This window comes from Cheilinus undulatus, linkage group 20 (genome assembly GCF_018320785.1).
Source record: "Cheilinus undulatus linkage group 20, ASM1832078v1, whole genome shotgun sequence".
Classification (NCBI taxonomy): Eukaryota; Metazoa; Chordata; class Actinopteri; order Labriformes; family Labridae; genus Cheilinus; species Cheilinus undulatus.
In genome coordinates this window covers 19,694,973-19,714,384 of record NC_054884.1, presented here as the reverse complement: position 1 = coordinate 19,714,384, position 19,412 = coordinate 19,694,973, and the positions used below count along the sequence as shown (strand labels likewise).

At 40.2% G+C, this 19,412-nt stretch overlaps 1 protein-coding gene across 1 annotated transcript in view; it reads right to left on the bottom strand.

Annotated features, from left to right (window-relative positions):
- Window positions 1-2,807: 2,807 nt before the first annotated feature.
- The window catches only part of LOC121528609 (alpha-tectorin-like), a 32,081-nt gene continuing 15,476 nt past the window's right edge, over window positions 2,808-19,412 (bottom strand). The window contains exons 5-24 of the mRNA XM_041816123.1: window positions 19,253-19,348; window positions 18,972-19,140; window positions 12,930-13,330; window positions 12,263-12,839; window positions 11,596-12,179; window positions 10,947-11,493; window positions 10,243-10,841; window positions 9,885-10,042; window positions 9,104-9,504; window positions 8,793-8,992; window positions 7,243-7,650; window positions 6,858-7,141; window positions 6,440-6,717; window positions 6,235-6,354; window positions 5,158-5,342; window positions 4,866-5,026; window positions 4,223-4,474; window positions 3,946-4,105; window positions 3,745-3,856; window positions 2,808-2,899 (exon numbers count right to left, since the gene is read on the bottom strand). Of these exons, the coding sequence (XP_041672057.1) occupies window positions 2,808-2,899; window positions 3,745-3,856; window positions 3,946-4,105; window positions 4,223-4,474; window positions 4,866-5,026; window positions 5,158-5,342; window positions 6,235-6,354; window positions 6,440-6,717; window positions 6,858-7,141; window positions 7,243-7,650; window positions 8,793-8,992; window positions 9,104-9,504; window positions 9,885-10,042; window positions 10,243-10,841; window positions 10,947-11,493; window positions 11,596-12,179; window positions 12,263-12,839; window positions 12,930-13,330; window positions 18,972-19,140; window positions 19,253-19,348 (5,784 nt within the window). The remainder of the gene's footprint in view (window positions 2,900-3,744; window positions 3,857-3,945; window positions 4,106-4,222; window positions 4,475-4,865; window positions 5,027-5,157; window positions 5,343-6,234; window positions 6,355-6,439; window positions 6,718-6,857; window positions 7,142-7,242; window positions 7,651-8,792; window positions 8,993-9,103; window positions 9,505-9,884; window positions 10,043-10,242; window positions 10,842-10,946; window positions 11,494-11,595; window positions 12,180-12,262; window positions 12,840-12,929; window positions 13,331-18,971; window positions 19,141-19,252; window positions 19,349-19,412) is intronic.

The following is a 19,412-nucleotide window of genomic DNA, read 5'->3' as shown; positions in this document are numbered from 1 at the left end:
TGATAGTGAATCCTGTGATAGAGGAAGGGAGAGTTTTTAAAGATTGAGTTTTTCATATTCAGGATTAACAGAATTGAAGCAGTAATCAGATTGACATCATTCCCTGGTATCGTAATCCCAAATTAAAGCAGATTTTTGGAATCTTGACTCAGTGACTGAGGGATTTTGTATCAGAGAAAAACACTCCAAGTGATTAAAGACAGAAAATCTGATCGGTGTCTACAAACCTCTCTATATCTCTTCCGTTATCACCGCGAAGGTGGAGGGGGTCACATTAAAGGTGGTATTCTGATGTGGATATGCAGGAGTGATGACCGGCATTATGTCGGGGCAGTTAGCCCTGCTTTCCTGGAAATGCAGAGGAATGACGGTTTTCATTTTAGCCATCACCTCTGAAAAGATGTGGCAATATAATGGCAGACAGTTTTACATTCACAGCTGAAAAAGCAAATAGAAACCCTGCTGAGGACGTACCCTTGGATTCCACACAGAGAAACCAAAACCAGGGTCCACTATTCTCTGAAGTGTAATAGGGAGCGGCCACCTCCTGATGAAAAATGGGAAATTTTCAGGTCATCTGATTCTCTAGAGCATTTCTCACAAAATATTTCATGTAAAACAAGGATTTATCCAGTCCCACTCATTGTCAAGTAAAGTTTATTTCTATTAAAATGAATGTCAGAAATAAGACAACTCACCACTTATTATAAACCATGAAGAATTTGGTCACCACCGTGGCTGCAGAAGCATTCGGGTACATCTGGCAAATTCTAGCCACCAGAATGGCCCATGAAATGCCTCCCAGGAAGCCCAGCCCGTGGGAGTATATATTACGACCTGAAGAGGCAAAAAATAAATAAATAAATAAATAAAAGCAGACAGAGGTTTGAGATCTCTGCTTCTCTGTGTTCCTGTGAGGCCTGTTTTGATTTATATAAGCTCACAGCCAACTTTAACACACATTGTTACTGCTTTGTATTGCTTTTGTTGTGTTTTTGCAAAGAAAGGCATTCTTTTGAAGGTAACATAGATAATAAGACAGGTACATGGGCCTGTTTGAAAAAGTTCTTTAAAAATAAATACCTGATTTATACAGGATACCTACACATTAACCTGATCTTAGATTTTAAAAGGTGAAACCACATTGTGCTGTGCAGGAGCCAGGACTTCCTATAAATTCAGTCTCTGCATTTATAGCGTTGGCTATCATGCAGATGTAAAAAATAGGACCCTCTACAACAAAGACAACCATATACTGTAGAATATAACTGTCATAAGATGTTTCTTTACTGTCACTTTCCTCTTTACTATTATTTCCTTATTGTAGGATCAATATGAAGTTGAAACTAAAACCCTTTTCTCTGAACACTAGAGCAGTCCTATTTACTTAATTATAAATAAAGTACACATACTTAGTTGTGTGAATTAAAAGAAGCAAAAATGTGCTACATATAGCAAATCAAGTTTATATGTTAAAACTGAAAAAACATAATAAGGTTTGGGTTGTACTTTTACTTCTACTTAACTAAATTTTGACCAGAGTTACTGTACTTTCACTTGAGCACAATAGTCATTTACTTTTTCATCACTGGTTAAAGATCTTACTTTTTAAAAGCTGTTTCTTTTAGTTAATCATTAAAGCCATAAAGTTTGTACAATTTTAAAACATAAGGTATCTAAAATATCATTAATGTCTGTGTAGTGTATTAAATAGCCCACATGTCTTGTTTTCTGATACAGTCAATGAAGCCCAACACGTGTTCATGTGCAATTATGGTTACATGACCAACTTCTAAATAAGCATCAATCTGTTCACACAAAAAAAGCTCAGCTAGATGTTTTGATGTAACTCACGTTTGGCCCACAGCTTAATGGCTCTTGAAGCCAGTCGAAAGGTGGAAACACCTGGCACGCTTCTGAGGATCTCCTCAGAACGCTAAATGACTTTCTCATCTATTTGCACTTCATAGTTTTCTCAAATTATCTTCACTGAATTCCTCTTTTAATATTTTACTGGACAGCATACGAAAAATGCAACAATAATTACAGAGTACTATTAACAGATTGATCAATGACCTGAAAGGCTTAGTAGGTTTCAGTGTGAAATATAAATATAAGTGCATATCCAATAAGATCCTGACAACACAAATAGAGATAAATTTGACTTTATTGTGAATGACTCAATGAGTCAATGATATGGGTCACTTCAGAGAAAGCCAGGATACAAAAAAGAAATGATGTTTTATACAAAGTCAATAGACTTTTAATTACAACACTGAAAAAGGTGTTCCTTAGTGTGATAAAGCAACCACTTTTCAACTTTGAAAGAAAACACAATTCAGAAAAAGAATGCTACATGTAAACAATCCAAATATGCATAAACATTTAATAAATCCATATAAAAAGTGACTTGATGAGGATGCACATTTAACAGTTAACTTCATTTACTGCTTTTCCTTCATCATTGATGACTTACACCACACATTTTCCAATTTTAAAAACAACCAATAATCATTAAAGTAAATACAAAGAAGTGAGCAGGAGACATCAGTGTCATTTACAAGAGTCAAATTTGTATTTGCGATCATACAACCCTAGAATGTTCCTCAGAAAATACAACCACAACCTCAGACATGAGACAGCAAAGTTTTAGGATACTAAAAGGTCATCACATTCCATATATTTTTAATGCATAAAGATAAACAATTGACCATTTACATGCATTTTTACATAAAGCTAGTTCTCACTGGTTCATATGCTGTAGTCTTATATGATGTCATGTCTTTGTGGGCTCATTTTTGAGCTTTCTAGATCAGAGATTTTACAGTCAGCAAACTGACTAGCAGGATCACGACAGAGATCAGCTGGCCCTGGGCACCGCTCTTTCCTAATCGTACAACTGCAAAAAACAGGCACAGTTTTAAATACAATGCACCACACAACTCTGTAGTATCTTACAGTGTCTACAATAAGTATTCACCCCTTTGGAGGTTTTACCATTTATCAATTGTGTAAATCAGCCACAGTCATTGTAATTTGGCTTTGTGGACAAAAACGACAAAAACCCCTCTTTAATATCAAAGTGAAAACAGAATTCTACAAAGTAATGCTCATAAAACAGAAATATGTAATGTCAAATAAATGACTACATAAATATTCACCCCTTTACAGTGACTGAACTAATTCCATTGAGGTCTAGTCACTTGGTGCCAGTATTTTTACAACTGGTGAAATCAGGATCACCTGAGTGCAGTGAATGTATCCCAAGTGATCACAGCATAAAGACACCTGTGTCTGGAAGGTCCATTCACTGGTTAATCAGTATTCCTTGCTACCATTACACCATGAGGACAAAACAACACTCCATGCAACTCAGAGAAAAGGTTCTTGAGAAGTCCAAGTCAGGGGATGATACAAAAAATGTCAGAGGCAGTGAAAACATCCCCTGGAGTTCAGTTAAATCAATAATCAAGAAATGGAAGGAAAAGTATGCCATCAAATCTGCCTAGATCAGGCCGTCCTCACAAACTGAGACAGACAACCTTTTTTTTTTTTTAGAATCTATCTGACATTAGCTTGCAAAAATCTGTTTTAGCTATGAAATTTAAGAGGTTTTTTTGTAATATTTCTTTGTCAAAAAAGCCAAAATATATTGACCATGATTGATTTATAAAATCAACAAAAAAAAAACAAAACCAAAGAGAGTGAATACTTTTTTTACAGGCACAAACTTAAGAGCTTTACCTTTATAAAGTGATCGTTCCTGCCTCTTAAAGATGGGTCCAACTGAGATGTCTGTGCTGTCAATGTGCGCTACAGTCCTCTTAAATCGTCCGTGGTCACCTTGGTAGCAGTGCTGCAGAGATAGTTTCATGGTAATGCACCTGTTGATAGTCTATACAGCATAATCTGAATAAAAACATACACAAACATGTCAGTACTTACGCTGGCGCAATCATTTTCTTTCAGGAGACAAAGGTGGACCTTGCAGTGCAGGTAGATGGCTGAGAAGTTTGAGAAGGTGAACATCCTGAAGGAGAATCGGGACACAGTGGAGATGCCGTTTTGAATCACCTCTACGGTTCCATCCTCTGGGTTGGGACACCTGGAAGACAATGCGAAAGAGGAGATGATGACTGGAGCAAATGAAGACTTCAAGAAAGAAAATAAAAACAAGAATGTTGTTTTTCTGGATGAGTTAGGCTGGCAAATGTGGATTTACTCTGCAGTGATGAGATCCCAGCGGACAGGGTAGTTTGCGATGTTGACAGGTGTAGCCCAGCATGAACTGATGACGGTGGAGATCTGCTCTTCATCCACTCCTTCTGTGCGCACTTCCACGTACATCTTCTGGTTGATTTCCGTTTCTGCGGTGCTGTCTCCAGTGAGGGGGAATTGAAAGTCAGCATCCTGGTACGGTAATATTCTGATGTTATACTGCCCAATGCCACTTGGAAGCTTCCTGTTCACAATGCTGAAAAAACAGACATCAAATGGTACGTTAACAACCTGAAAAAAAAACCCACTTTTAAGCTTTAGAGTACTGAAAGTATTTAAGATTAACGGCTTTTTGAAATGCTTTGACACATTGAAACTCTTGGATCTCTATTGTAAAGGTGGCTACATGGGTAGGACTTTTATTGAAGGAAACAATTTAGGGTAATTGGGCAAATAACTTGAACTGAATCTTGGTATCACTGAAACTATTAGAAATAAAGAGCATCTGTACAGTTCTGGTGTTGGTTACATGAAGCATGGTATGTGAAATCTCAGCTTTACTGAAGTTGTGAAACAAAAAACTCTACAGGCAGATTTTCAGTTTTGAGAGAGGAGTAAAAAAAAAGCAAACAGGAGGTTTTTATTACCTCTCTACAGGGCTGATGCCCTTAGCCATAGACAGGTCCTGTGTCAGAGGGTAATCACAGCAGAAAGCCAGATTAAGCGACATTTTGCGGCTGATCAGACCCTCATGGGGATCAACGTCACCCTTGACATTGTTCTCATAGATGAAATGTGTCCCATTGCTCTGAAAGTAGAAACACCAAATGATAAAAGTTGTTAATAGTGTGTTTTATGTAGTGCTTTTACTCTCTAGTCATATTCAGATAACTTCTTTAATTCAGATAATGTTGTGACTTTATGGTTTTCGGATTATACCCTGACAACTGTCCCACACTTGTGGTCTGCATTGTCAAAATTAAAGATCAGTCGTCCGTCCTGGATTGTCCCACTGCAAGAGTGATCTCTGAGGTGGAGGGCGCTCGGATCAAACCCAGCTTCAAACAGCTGGCAGCGTGACAAGGACATGCTGCCTGTGCTGCTGGCACAAGTGATAGTTGAGTCTTTGAAAGGAAAAAGACAGAAAAAAATCATTGTTTTTATTGTTTTTGTCGTGATCACAGCTTACTGACCTATGGTGTAGGTTTGGTTTCAACAGTGGTTTGAACAGAAGCACAGATGGTCTGTTGGTTTACTGTCTTTCATTGGCAGCACACTTGTTAGATTAATTCAGACATAAGTCGGTCAGGTCTGCAATCTGATGAGCGAAACCTTCCATATTTGAGACAGAATACACCTGTGTCAGTTGATCAAAAAAATCTTTTTTTTTTTTTTTTTTTTTTTTTACACTATATCAGTATGTAAGCTCTATGCTAAATAAATTTCCAGAATGACCGCTGAAGTTTTTGGGTAATTTTCTTGAAATGTTGGATTATTTACCATTAAATTTTCAGATTTTTTAAGGTATTTTTTTAAAGAAATGTTTAGGTATTTACATGGACATTTCTAAGGCTTTTCTATGACTTTGGTTTTTTTTTTTTCATTTTCAATGGAATTTGGGAAATTTGTTTGGATGTTGGAGAGACTGACGGACATTTACATGAATTTTCATGGAAATTTGGGATATGTAACTTGTATATTTATATATATATTTAAAATAAATGTTGGGAATTTGATTTATATAGCACATTTAAAACAACCAGGGTTGACCAAAGTGCTTCACAGTATAAAAGCAAGACATGAAACAATAACACATCACAATCGCTTGATCTGGATCTTTTGATCCGACAGACATTTTTGTGTCTTTTTAGCTGATAGTTTCACTCCTACTCATCACAAATGCAGCTTGAAATAGTTAAACAATGCTCAAGTAATAAACAGCCATAAATATCTGCTAATGTACTCAAGCATTAAACTTTAATGATTAAAAAGAAGTCTGGGGTTTAACAGTCCCACCGTAGCTCTGGTTTTTGGCCCGATGGTGTGTCTCATCACAGAAGCAGCCATATACTCCATTCTTCTCACCACACCACTCATCCTCTGTGCAGTCCAGATGATCACAGGGGTCTGACTCAGCTGTGCAAAAATTAAGAAAAGCATGAAGAAAGAAACAAACATTCAGACATTCTTTATCTCTGGCTGTCTGTTAACAAGAACATACCACACTGCAGAGCAGAGCGCCATTCTAGGATGTTTGATCCTAAAACTGTGCAGGTTGTCTCATAGGCGGAGACGGCAGAACACAGCGTGCCATGGGCTGGAGTGTAGAGGCAGAGATCATACAAACAGGAGGTGTAAAACAGCTGTGGATCGGAGTGCGGGTGGCAGGCACTAAATGGGCCACTCGTGTTGGTGATGACACTGCAGAGGTCAGAGTATTTTTGCAACAAAGGGCAGTTGTCTGTTCCACCATCAACTTCTTTATCTGTGGATCCACACCTGGAAAAGACAACAATAATACTGAGTCTGTTTCAAAACTGTCTAAGACTCCTAACTGGGGATTTGAGACATGCATAAAGTAAAAATCTGATTGTGAATAAAGAGTGTTTCATTAGGAGGTGAGACAATGTCAGGCCTACCCTGGCTGGCTCGTGGGCGACTTCCAGCTGTGCCCAAACTGGTTATCATTCAGTGCCAAAGTTCCATTGGGCAAGGCTTTGTCGTCTGTGGCATCTCCATTGAGGTTTCCACACATCCCTCTGACTCTGTTTTCATGATTTCTGCTAACTCTAACCAGTAAAGTACTCCTTCCATCAAATTCTACAATCAGGTCACCTGCATCGACCTCTACGAATCTTCCCTGCATTGACAACTGAGCAAAGGCTCCTGCTGTGGTGGGAAGAGACACTGTATTTCCATTCACCTGAAGAGATAAGATTAAAGAGACATGAGCAGGAAGTGAGGAGATACTTGTTTCCCCTTTTATTTCAGCAGAAAGTTGCTCATCTTGGAAATAAGAGCTACCTTCACTCTTTTGTTTGGTCCAATCCTGATGTGTGCTGAGTTCTCCAGTGCTTTAGAGAGGTATACATCCACTGCTGACACGAATGACACATGGTTGTTTCCGCGATGATTATTGGTGGCCACGACCTGAAACTGGGTTTCATTGATGCCGTGGCTCACACTCTCAGTAATGATGTAAGAGCATGTGCCTTGAAAATGAGCCAGTGCCCCATCAAAGCCGATGTAATGTGGGTCACCCCACACGGTACAAAGAGACATAGCAGGCATCGCACCAAAACAGCCCAGCTGGCCGTTTCTGATGGTGCATTCTTGTTCAGGAGTGCAAGATGCAGCAGAGCAGCGTAGGTCGTTGGGAGCAAAGCACTCACAATGTTGTGAGCAATTCTTTGTCCAGAAGGACTCACCGGCCTGTAGAAGAGCCATCAAAAATGACATACATTAGGTATGATCCCTGCACTTTACAATAAAAAGGGGATTTTTTTCCCCACAAGGATCATACAACATGTCTGGCTTGGAGGCGATCAATATCAATATGACTTCGTCCTGAAGACCTCTTACTACACATCCAGCTAGATGAAAAGAGATAAAAGCCTTAAAGAGTCTTGTAATGAGCTCAGAGGCCAGCTATGCCTCTTTTAAAGCTCCCTCATTTTGTAAAGACCTTTCTCTATCAGGCTGCTATGACCTGAGACTATAAAAACATTTTCAATATCTACAATTAGAAATCTAATAGTATACAACACAGAGTCCACGTTACCTGCAAAGCTGACTTTAGCAATGTTTACTAAAACTCACATTGCCAAAGCAAACTTAGCTAAAAATAACATAGCTATGTAGCTAACATAGTTTAAGCCAAGATCACAAAAGAGCTATGTAAGCTACATATTTATTGTAGATAAAGATAAGCTAACAAAGCAGTTATGTAAGCTACATATCTAATGTGGCTAAAGCTAAGCTCACAAAGCATGCATAAGCTATGTATCTACATTAGCAACACTGGCTTAGGTAATTACGTAGCTAGAATATCTATGTCAGCATTAGCTAAAGCTAATGAAGCTAAAGTAAGCCACCATTCATGAAATGACTTCTGAAAATATTTCTTAAACGGGTTGACACATAATGATTAGACATAATGATTAGTCCCACAAGGGGAGAATCCTAAGAATTTGTGAAATGTTTATAGTCTGTAATGTTTGCAATATGGTTTTTTCATAAATGTAATTGCCAGACGTTGATTATGAATGAATGTTTTTTTTTCAAAACCCAAATGCTGTACTGGCAAATAATGGCACTTCCTTTCTGAGATAGAGATGAATGGAAAGTAAGAGTGGCCATCAGAAATGCATGGCCAGCTGCCAGACCCCTCTCGAAATTACTACCACATTGGATATAGCATGTGTGAGGTTTCTCACATTTTCAAAATCAGTTAGAATCTTTAGGTGTGTGCCAGACTTTAAGGTAAATATCTGTATGTAAGCATAGACTCCCATGCTACAGAATACCAGACACATAGACACAATTACATAAATCTTTGAATTCCCATGACTTACACTATAGTAGTAGCCATCATACTGGCACCCACAGTTCTCCACAGGGACACAATTTGCCCCACTTCTGACAAAGCCTTCATCACAGAAACAGCCCTCAGAGCAGACATGCTCACAGATAGCATCAATGTTGCTGGCACAGGTGTGGCCACAGTCAGTACCACACAGCTCATAGTGGGTGTTGGCTGTTGTACAGTCGAGTTCTTTGAGGAAAAGGACAAACATGAGTCAATTAACTTGATGAGAATGGTAAGGAGATTGAGTTGCTGATATCTGTTTGTGTTTCTTTAGAGACTGATTTGGTGTAAACTTACGACAGGTTGTGTTCTCTCTCCAAGGGTAGATTCGAACATTAGCAGCCTGACAGGCAGCAGCGTACACTTGAATGGCCCTGCACAGAAGATCTTGGCTGTTTTCGCCCGACACGCAAACGTCAAACACACAGTCGTTGAAATACGGCGTTGGATCCACCTTGGTGTAGCAGAAGCTAAAGGGGCCATCGACTGCCTGAATCACCTCACATTTGGCTTTAGCAGGCTGGTCATTGGTGCACTGTGGACAGGAGGAGCCACAGCCATCACTGCAAGTGTAGTTGCCTGGCACTTTCCAAGCTTTCCCAAAATCATCCGGGGTGTTGACCATCATTCCAGATGGGGTGCGGAAATCATCATTTGGATTCCCGTTGAAGTTGCCACAAAGTCCACACGTTTGATCACTGTAAGTAATCCCAAATGAAATGATCAGTTTCTAAAAAAATAAATCCCTATTAAAGTCAAATATTGATATCAGACACCATCTGACTGATCAGAGACAGCCTAAAATTTGATGCAGATAAAACCTTTTTTGCACGCTGTAATTCTCTCACACCTTGGCTGCTGCGTCAGAACCCCTCAAAGTTTTGACTATTACATCATCATCTACAAGTGTTTAATCGGGCAGGTTACTCAGGTTCTAAGTGACATGGTGCTACCCTTACAGGCCATTGGATCTTTTACCAGGAATACCGCTGCAAGAAACTGCACTAAACTCTAAGTACTGATTAAAGGGTCTGAATACTGTCTGACTACCATACTGTAAGATTTGAATAGTAGATACCTGTAATTTGAAGGCACAGAAATGGTCACTGTACTCCATCCGTCATATGTGACACTCAGGCCAAAATCCGTAGTAACAAATGTGCGAGATCCACTTGCATAGATTGACACTTGACCTCCATTCAAGACAACTGGTAAATTTGTGGTTACTCCATTTACCTGTAAACATATCCCAAGGATAATTTAGAAATACATCATGACTGCAGCTAGTACCAATACTGAAAAAAATCCGTTAAGAAATCCAAATACCAATCTACTGGCTATGAATAAAGACGCATTTTAGCATTGATACCTTAAATCCAAAGAAGTGACCCAGGTTTTTAGTGCTAAAAATGTATTCACACAAATGATCCACTCACCTGGACCACGCTGTTACTGCCACCTGACATGTACACTTGGTAGCCCCAAACAGAGACAAAAACTTCGTCTGTGACTGAGACAAGACTCCCGTGCCATGCCTTGTTCTTTGCTTCCACTGAAAAATTGTCGAGTCCATCAGTGGCATTGCAAAGTGTTGCCAGAACATACCGGCAGGTACCCTGGAAGTCAAACAACTTGCCATCAAAGTTTGCGTAGTGGGGGTCACCGGAAGCAGAGCAGACCCCATGCGGGTTTGGATGGCAGCCGTATTCACCCTCCACCACACGGCAGGACTCAAGGGGACTACATGTGGATGGGGTACAATGGACTAACCCAGTGTTGCCATTACAGCTACACAGGCTCTGGCACTCCTCACCGTCCCAGAACTCATCACCATTTTGCCAGGAGCGTCCTTTATAGTAGCACCCACAGCCTGTTGGTGGCACACACTGATTGCCATTGAGGACAAAACCGTCATTACACTGGCATCCCTCATGGCACTTGGTGTTACAGGTGAAGGGGAAGGAGAGGCTGGGGCAAGTGGAAGGACAAGAGTTGCCACAGAGCTCATAGTGGCTGTGCGGAGGGCAGTTTTGCTCTGGAGAGAGACAAAAAAAATTTCAGCAAAGTCCTGGACTTCTAATGGAAATTCTTTCTGTGTAAATAAATGGACAAATACATTAAAAGCAGACAGAGTGCTTACCACAGCCAGTTAAATTCCTCCAGTATCCAATGGAGACACCCTTCTGCTGACACATCAGTGCATAATCACCCAGGACCTTGCAAAGTGCTGATTCCGGATCTGGAAAGGCTTCAATGCTTTCCACACATGCATTCAAATGTTTTTTTGCATCTTCCATGGCCCAACAATCAGCAAATGGTCCATGTGGTAAGCCAAGGATGTCACAGTCTTTCCTGGAGTTGTTTGATTTTGTAGCAATGTTGTTTTCAACGCAGTGTGCAGATAGGGAACCATCTCGCCAACTGTCGCCAAAGACCTGAGCACTCTCGACAGGGTTGCCATTAGGTGTGAAGAAGTCATCATAAGGGTAACCATTGTTGTTACCACAGAGTCCACCAAGTGAGCCATTGTAGCTACTGGGCGCTGTGACACGCACAAAGTGAGGCCAGGCTGTCTGCACAGTTACGCCAAATGACGTGCGAATGATGATACTGTGGATGCTGCTGTGGTAGATCTGGATTCGGTTGGATGCTGAGCTGAAGGGTAGTCTGACAAGCTGAGCGTCAACCTAAGTGGTCATTTAAACATAGTCAGATATTAAGATAAGAAAAATGTAGTCATTTTGTCAAATTTTCTCCACAAGCTCTGGAAACAAACCAGAACCACTTACCTTAACTCTGCTGCTGTCTGAAATTTCAATAGAGATGTGTGTTCCCTCTGCCTCAAACGTTAACACATTGGCAAAACCTTGCTGGCCTTTGGGGACTTTTTCCGTTGTCACCATGAAGTGAGGATGCTCAGATAGTCCCATGACTTTGGCAAGGGTCAATCGACAGGCCCCAGGGTACTGGTATGTCTTTCCATCAAACGTATGATAAGACCCAGGGCCCTTCAACCAGCATGTTGCATAGCTGTTCGGTCTGCATCCTCTTTCTCCATCAACCACTCCGCAAGATTCTAGTGGGCCACAAGTATTCAAACTGCAATTCATGAAGCCATAACTGCAGCTGCAAAGTCTTCCACAGTCCTCGTCTAGTACTACGGTGGCCCCAGAGGGGTAGTAGCGACCCTCAAAGCTGCAGCCACACTCAGCATGTGGAACACAGACTCCAGCACTGAGGATGTAGCCTGGATCACAGATGCAGCTCTCCTGGTCAGGCAGAGGGCAGTTTTGTGCAGAATTGGGATTGACACAGGTAGCTGGACATCCTGTTCCTTGGGACTCAAAGTGGCTGTTAGGGGGACACTGGATTTCTAAAACAGAAGAGAAGCAAATTAATATTGATTGCAAAGCATCTTATCGACATGATATTTTAATGTTAGAGACTGAGCTGTACCACAGAATCCTTCGCTCCTCCAGTTTGGCAGCTGAGTACCCAACTGTTGGCACTGACTTGCATAGACATTTAGGGCTTGGCACAAAATGGGCTGGTAACCTCCTCCTACACAAAGATCATACACGCAGCTCTCTACAAAGGTCTCTGGAGGAAGATCTTGATGGCAAGCAGCAAAAGGACCAGAACTGTTCTGGAGGAGACCACAATGGTAAGAATTGCTGTATAAATCGGTCTGGTACTGGGTGCAGGCAGCACAATCCAGACCTCCACACTGGGGCTCACAACCAAGGTTATCATCTGTTGATGCTTGCCAGCTGTTGGCAAAATCCACATCAGAGCTAACAAGCTGTCCTTCAGGGGTTTGAAAGTCATCCCCAGGGTTGTTGTTGAAGTTTCCACATAAGCCACATGTTGCATTGAAGTAAGTGTAGGGTACACTGATCTGGACGTAATGATTGGTGTCGTAGGATACCTTCAATCCAAAATCAGTGGTGATGATGACAGAAAAACCTGACTTGAAGACCTGGATAGCCCCGTTGTGAAGTGATATTGGAGTGGCTTCAAATAGTCCGTTAACCTGTTATCACACCAGAGAGCAAAGAAAAGTTGTAGAAATACCATCAAAAGTAACATTTACAAGAATAAAGCCTTAGTCATGATTACTAACCTTGGCCATACCCGTGTGTCCTTTCACAATCTCAATAGTTTCATTGTAGACAAACACTTTAACCAGTCTGGTCCATGAAACATGGGTGCTGCCCCGGTGTTCATTTTTGCCCTCTACTCTAAAGTAGGACAGTCCTTGACCACATTGCTCTGATAAAACGTAAGTACAGGTGCCCTGAAAGTGAAACAATGTCCCATCAAAGGTATAGTAATGTGGATCGCCCATTATAGTGCAGGTTTTTCTCTGCACCGTCTGGCAGGAGAACTGAAAGGCAGAAGGCTGGCAGATTTGAGAGAAAGAGCAGGGTTGGCTAGTGCACTGTAGGCCGGCACAGGTGCAGGTGCACTTCTCTGTACAGGTACTGTCGCTCCAAAATGACTCACCCTCTTGGATTTGGTTACCTTTGTTGGAAATAAAAGCCAAAGTTACACAGGAAATGCCCTACAACACATCATGGATTAATAACCAAAATACAGTGGGAACAAAATCAAGGTATTAAGATAATACGCAAGATGTGAAATGAACATCTACAAAAACCAAACCAACTTTAAAACTTATTTGAAAATTTGAAGTATTCATGTTTTATGTACTGGTGAGTATCCAAATGCAAGCACATGCACCCAGTATAAGAAAGGAGTATTGGAGCATCCCTATTAATATAACATATTTTAAAAGACTTAAAGCAGATCCACAATAAAGGATGTGCATGTGCTGTTTTGTACCATATTCCCCAAAAATTGCACTTTTAGAGAGCAAATCAATCATAAACCAGGACTGCAAACAGGACTGAATGGGCCCTCGCACTTTCACCTACTGCCAACATGACATGAGAGTTCACTGTGTAACTGACTAAAGCTTGTCCTAAATATATTACGTGGTCTTGGAAATAGGTAATCTTTTGAAATACTATTTATTTCCTGAACCTAAACATGACCCATAGTCAATTTTCAGCAGTGATCCATGTTACATCTTGGGCAGTAGTCTGCACAAACAAATAAGAGGTAGCCCTCTTTTGTTTGGTCGAGGGTTTACGAAAACAAGACTGGGTAAAAACCTAGTACATGGCTGACCCCAACTATCAGGGATGCCTGTTGAAATGCTTGAGTGAAATGTGTGTTCTAGCTGAGTGAATTTGTCCTGATGGTTAGTAGTTTATTATTTTTAGCCAAATGTACAGTAACTAGTTATTGAAATGTAAAAGCTACATATTGTTGTATCTCTCTGTCCGTCTCCTTCTGTGTGTGTGGAGACAGTGTTGCAGTCAAGTCATCAGACCTCGTGTCTGAGTTGAGTTCTAGTGTTCAAGTCCAAGTTGAGTCCGAGTCACCAAAGAAAAATCTGAGTCCAGCCTGAGTCGAGTCCTCTTTTCCTGACTCCAAGTCTAAGTGTAGTCCCCATTACCTGTGTGTGAGTCCTAGACGAGTCCCCAGTACCTAAAACCTTGAGCCAAATTAAATTAATTTATCAATTATTTTCAAGCCATTCCAGCTTTACAGGTGGGTTAGGCTGATGTGTTTTATTAATGTATGAATTTCTTCAACTTTTTATTCTAAAGGGCTAGAGGTGCTGTTACTCTTCATCTATAATATTAGTTGTATTTAAAGAATTATTTGTGTATTTTGGGGGGAAAATGAGACATGCTTTTAACTGCACTCATACTTTAAATCTATCTTATACTAAATATTCCTCCTTTAAAATAACTTGATTTATTCAGATTTCTCACTAAAAACATAAATTCTAATTTTCTCCGAGGGACATTTGAACACAACATAAAAAGTTCTTAACTTCATCCCCCCTTCGATACTCCAAAGTCTGAGTTGTCATTAAACACATCATAATTTTACCGTCACCTCGTTTTTCTCGCTAATCAGCGGTATCTCGTGGATCTTAACGCAGATTTCAACGTTAGATTGATATTTCTAACTAACGGGACTCACTACAAGGTTTAAGAGTTTTTATCTCTCTGTCCAAGACTGAGAGGGATTACTGTACAGCAACAGCTAATATGAGCTGCTGATGGAGATTTTCAGCCATTCAAAGGAAGGCTGGCTGCGTTTTTTACGGTTTAATATCTCTTTAGATTGCTGTGGGAATACAGAAAAGAGCCAAAACTCATTAGCTGTATACAACAACTAACCTTGTCCCTGAAACTAACACATAATCATGCCAAAGCGGGGCAGCAGAAGAGCAACAATGTTGTTTTCTGTCACAGAAAGCTTTCTGTGTTGCTCTCAGCACTAATTATGATAAAGACATGTGTTGGTCTGGCTAAGGCTAAGCTAACGTTCAACTAGCACAATAACTAACCCTTTCCCCCTTTAACTATCAAACACTAACGCTGAAGCGGTTTGGCAGAAGAGCAAAATCACCCTCTCTGCCAGAAAGCTTTTAGTGTTGCTGTCTTCGCTTGTTTTTATGAAGAAATGTCCACTTTTGACTAAAGTGCTGCTGTGACTAATTCAGAGCTAATCGCTCTACAAGCAGCCAGTGTACACAAGCATTCACACAAGAAGTTACCTTTTCCCCCCTCAACTATCACATAGTCATGCCAAAGCAGGTCAGAAGAAGAGTAAAAACATCTTTCCCAACATGAAAAGCTGGTAGGGTTGTTTTCATTCTTTGTCATACAGAAATGGGGCCCAGTTCTAGTGAAACAGAAGCTAAAGCTGTATCTGAGTATTTACAGCAGTGGAGGCGGCCATTAGAGGGCTTTCAGCACAAGTAAACCCCGCCCATGGCGCAACTCTGCATGTATGGCTCTAGTTAACACAGTGGAGGCAGCCATGACCGCCAGCATTCAGTCCAAGCAAACGCAACTCTGTATTCTATGGCTTAAAAATTAGGATCACTCACTCAGGCTTGCTTACTCAGACACAGACATTGCCATGTGTAAGGCTGTGGTCAGCAGAAAATCAACATGCTAATTCTGGTGCATGCTTTTAAATGTGAATCTTTACTAAACAGAGCATCTTTTCTTGACATTAGGTTAGACATCATCACATATGAGGTTTCTACTGTCCCCATGATTATTATGTTTAGGTCTTACATCACCAAGAGACAGAGCATGTCTTTGAGCAATATAACCCTGACTCCCTTGTATCAAAGGAAACAGAAAATTAAGAAACTATGAGTCCAATATGATCCATCAGTCAGAATCCTCACACTGACCACAATGACTATCATTCACTGATCAACAATGTGCAAACAATATGCCTTAAAGTTGTGCTGATTTTAGATCAACATGACAGAGCAGGTTACCTGTCACACTTTTGGCTCAGAACAAGTGTTAACAGAAAAATTCAAGATAATCTCTTTCATTAAATTAGAAAGTTTGAGAGTGAGAAAAAGAAACAGGGACCCAACTTTTAGCTCATATAATATACATTTAAAAACACTATTTTCTTTCAAACCACCCTTATTTAGCTTACTTAAGACTAAAAGTGGCAAATGTCAATAGTTTGTTGTTGTTGTTAAATTATGATATTTCCTTTGAACTAAACCATAAGCAATTATAGTTCTCAGGGAGAATTAGAACTTGATCCCTAATTTAAAATAATAAGCCCCCCTCATATAAAGGCCTGCTACCTAATCTTGTAAATAAAAGCCCTTGTCTTTATTTTGGGATTTATAGTAGCTAATGTTGGCCACTCAAAATCTTCAAAGGAGGTCTGTAATCAAACAACCACATTTTAAGGATTTTTCGTATCTAATGGCAAGACATCAAAATCTGACAAACCATCACCACCATGGCCTTAGAGTTCCATACAAGAGCCCAAGAAATGTCTGTTTACAAGTTTTTTCTACACCTACACAAAATTTGAAGGGGGTGGGTTTACTTAGTTGGAGGAATTCATCGAAAGAAGACTCCTGCAAATTTGACCCTTTTCAACAAAAATTGAAAAATGGTGGAATTCCTATTGTTTTTGTAAATGGGTACAAGAGTGTTTGGAGGCCCTACCATGTAACATTTACTTGCCAAATTTCACAGTCATAGGTACATCTTACCTTTGGGGGGTGAATTCACAAAGAAGGGGGTGCCGCTGAGCAATTTTTCCACGATGACTCAAACAACTTTAATGATCCTAGTACTTTCTTGACTGGGATAATTTCTGTCAATATCAATGGCAGTACAAGCTTTTTAAGCCCTTCTTAAAAACTACTTCATGTTCAAAATGACAAAATGTGTCATCAGAGCAACAGCTTTAGTTGCAAATCTGTGAGCTTGACATGACATAAGGGTGAATATTTACAAATGCTAAAAACTAAGTTCTAAGAGGGATTCTGGCAACCTGGGAGAATTTTTCCCCATTTTTTTTGACAGGACCACATTGTGTGCTGCAGTGAGTGATCAAAGTTTGAGGAGCTGCCATGGCCACACCCTTTGAGTTTTGCCCACTTACTCTTTTTTTCACAAAGGTGTCTTCTCCACCACGGGCTGCAGGTTATCTTAATTTTTATGCATATTTTCCAACACCAAGTTCTATAAACTGGAATGCTTATTGGAATGAAGCATTTACAGGTAAAGTTTATTTGTGTAATGAGGGAGTGGCCTGAAGTGATCAATACCCTTTATCAAGGTGTAGCAGCAAACATAAACTCAAGACAATCTGATGAACCCTCTTGGCATAAATTCTTGAAGGATCCCTGTAAATGGCTTGATTTCCAGTTTCTTAACAAAATTTCAAAATGGCAGACTCACTGTTGATTTGGCAATATTGGTCCAAGAGGCTGTTTTGTAGGTCCTGCTGTGCTGAATTTGTGTACCAAATTTCAAAATCCTAGGTTAAACAAGGTGAAGGGACAAATTTTTTAAAATATTTTGGGGGGTGCAACTGAGCCCATGAGCCACACTTAGTAACAAAACCAATTTTAGTCATCTCCTTTTACCAAAAGAAATTTTTTTCTACTAAGTTTTATAACTCTACAAGTCTCTTAAACCCTGAAAAAAATTACTTACTCCTGTTTCATATGGTGGCAACAAATTGCCATGGCAACCGTGTCACAGGCAGATTGTTAAACTAACTTAACTTAAACTAATCCCACAACTTGGCAGAGATGATTACCTAATATTTTTCCACAAGTTGGAATTCAAATAATATGGGATATTTTCATGTCTTGTAGGATTTATAGGTGATTTAGCAAAAACACTAGCCTACTTCATACTGCCAGTTGGAGGTGCTATGTTTTTGAAAAATGTAATTTAACCCAATGCCGCACTTCAATGAATATGAACAGATATTGAGTGCTGGCATGTTGATATGAACAGACATGCACTAAAACCAAGATTGAGGGAGATCCTGAGTTACCTGGTGGTGTAGGTGTGGAAAATCCGAACCCATGCTCAGGATCTCTCCTGCTCAAACTTTCAAATGAAGTTTCTCTGCTCTCTATCAGCCTGCTGACTCACCATCTGTTTAAGTTTTTCTGCGGTTCATACAAATATCCTCTTGTATCCACAGTAACTGGCACATTATCACCACTAGAGTTGAAATCGCCCACATATTATTTTTGCTTTAGCTTGGTGCTGACGTTATTATCCCTGTAGAAGCACGCAGACCCACACAGCTGATCAGAGGATAACAGTGTGTGGCAGAAGGAGACAAAATGGCAAAAGCTGCAACGTAAATTATAAGCCGACACAGAGGGTTTTTTGGGGGGAAAAATTAAGTGCTTTGTTCGTTTTCGACACAGTGTACAGGCGAGCTCACATATTTTCCAGGTCCATTTTTACGTAAAACTCATTAAACTACGCAGATAAAGCGTTCCTATCTACAGCCACTATGCGCCGGATCTCTCCGAGGTCGTAATAACCACAGGATCAACTTTCATTGAAATCACTGGAGGCTAATGCCACTACTATAACCAAGTAGCCTACTTCATATGACCCAACTTCAAAAATCACAAAATATTCCTTTAAACCAAAAAATTTAAAAACTTTAAACCAATCTGTTTTTTTGTAGTCACCCTTTTTTAACAGCGGTTCAAAATAAAGGAGGTATAAAACACCTAAAATAGCAAACCACTCTCTGCATTTGGTCTTACCTTTGAAAGTGCAGGTCCTGGTTCCATTATCGACCCGGAGTGCCCAGCGACCGGGTACATTGACATTGCTGCTCTGGCGGAACTCGTCTGAGACATTGGCTAATGTAGCGGCAGTGAATGCTGAGTGGAGGTTGAAATAGTATGGGGAATTGATAGTGTCGTATCCCACCTAAATAGAAACAAATTAAATGTAACGTAGCTTTTCCCATGCATTAACATCTCTGCATGTAGATTTAAGTACATGTGGCTACTTGAAGCTCTATTAGTGTATCAGCTCTTACCTGAACATTGTGAACTGGTGGGGCTATTATCCCGTAGTTCATCAGCACAAATGAGTACTGGCCACCAGAGATCAAGACTGCTTGAACTGTGGTTTTCTGGAGAACAGGAGTCACATTGTAAACACCGTCTTGACCAAATGCTATGAATTGTTAGATTTCC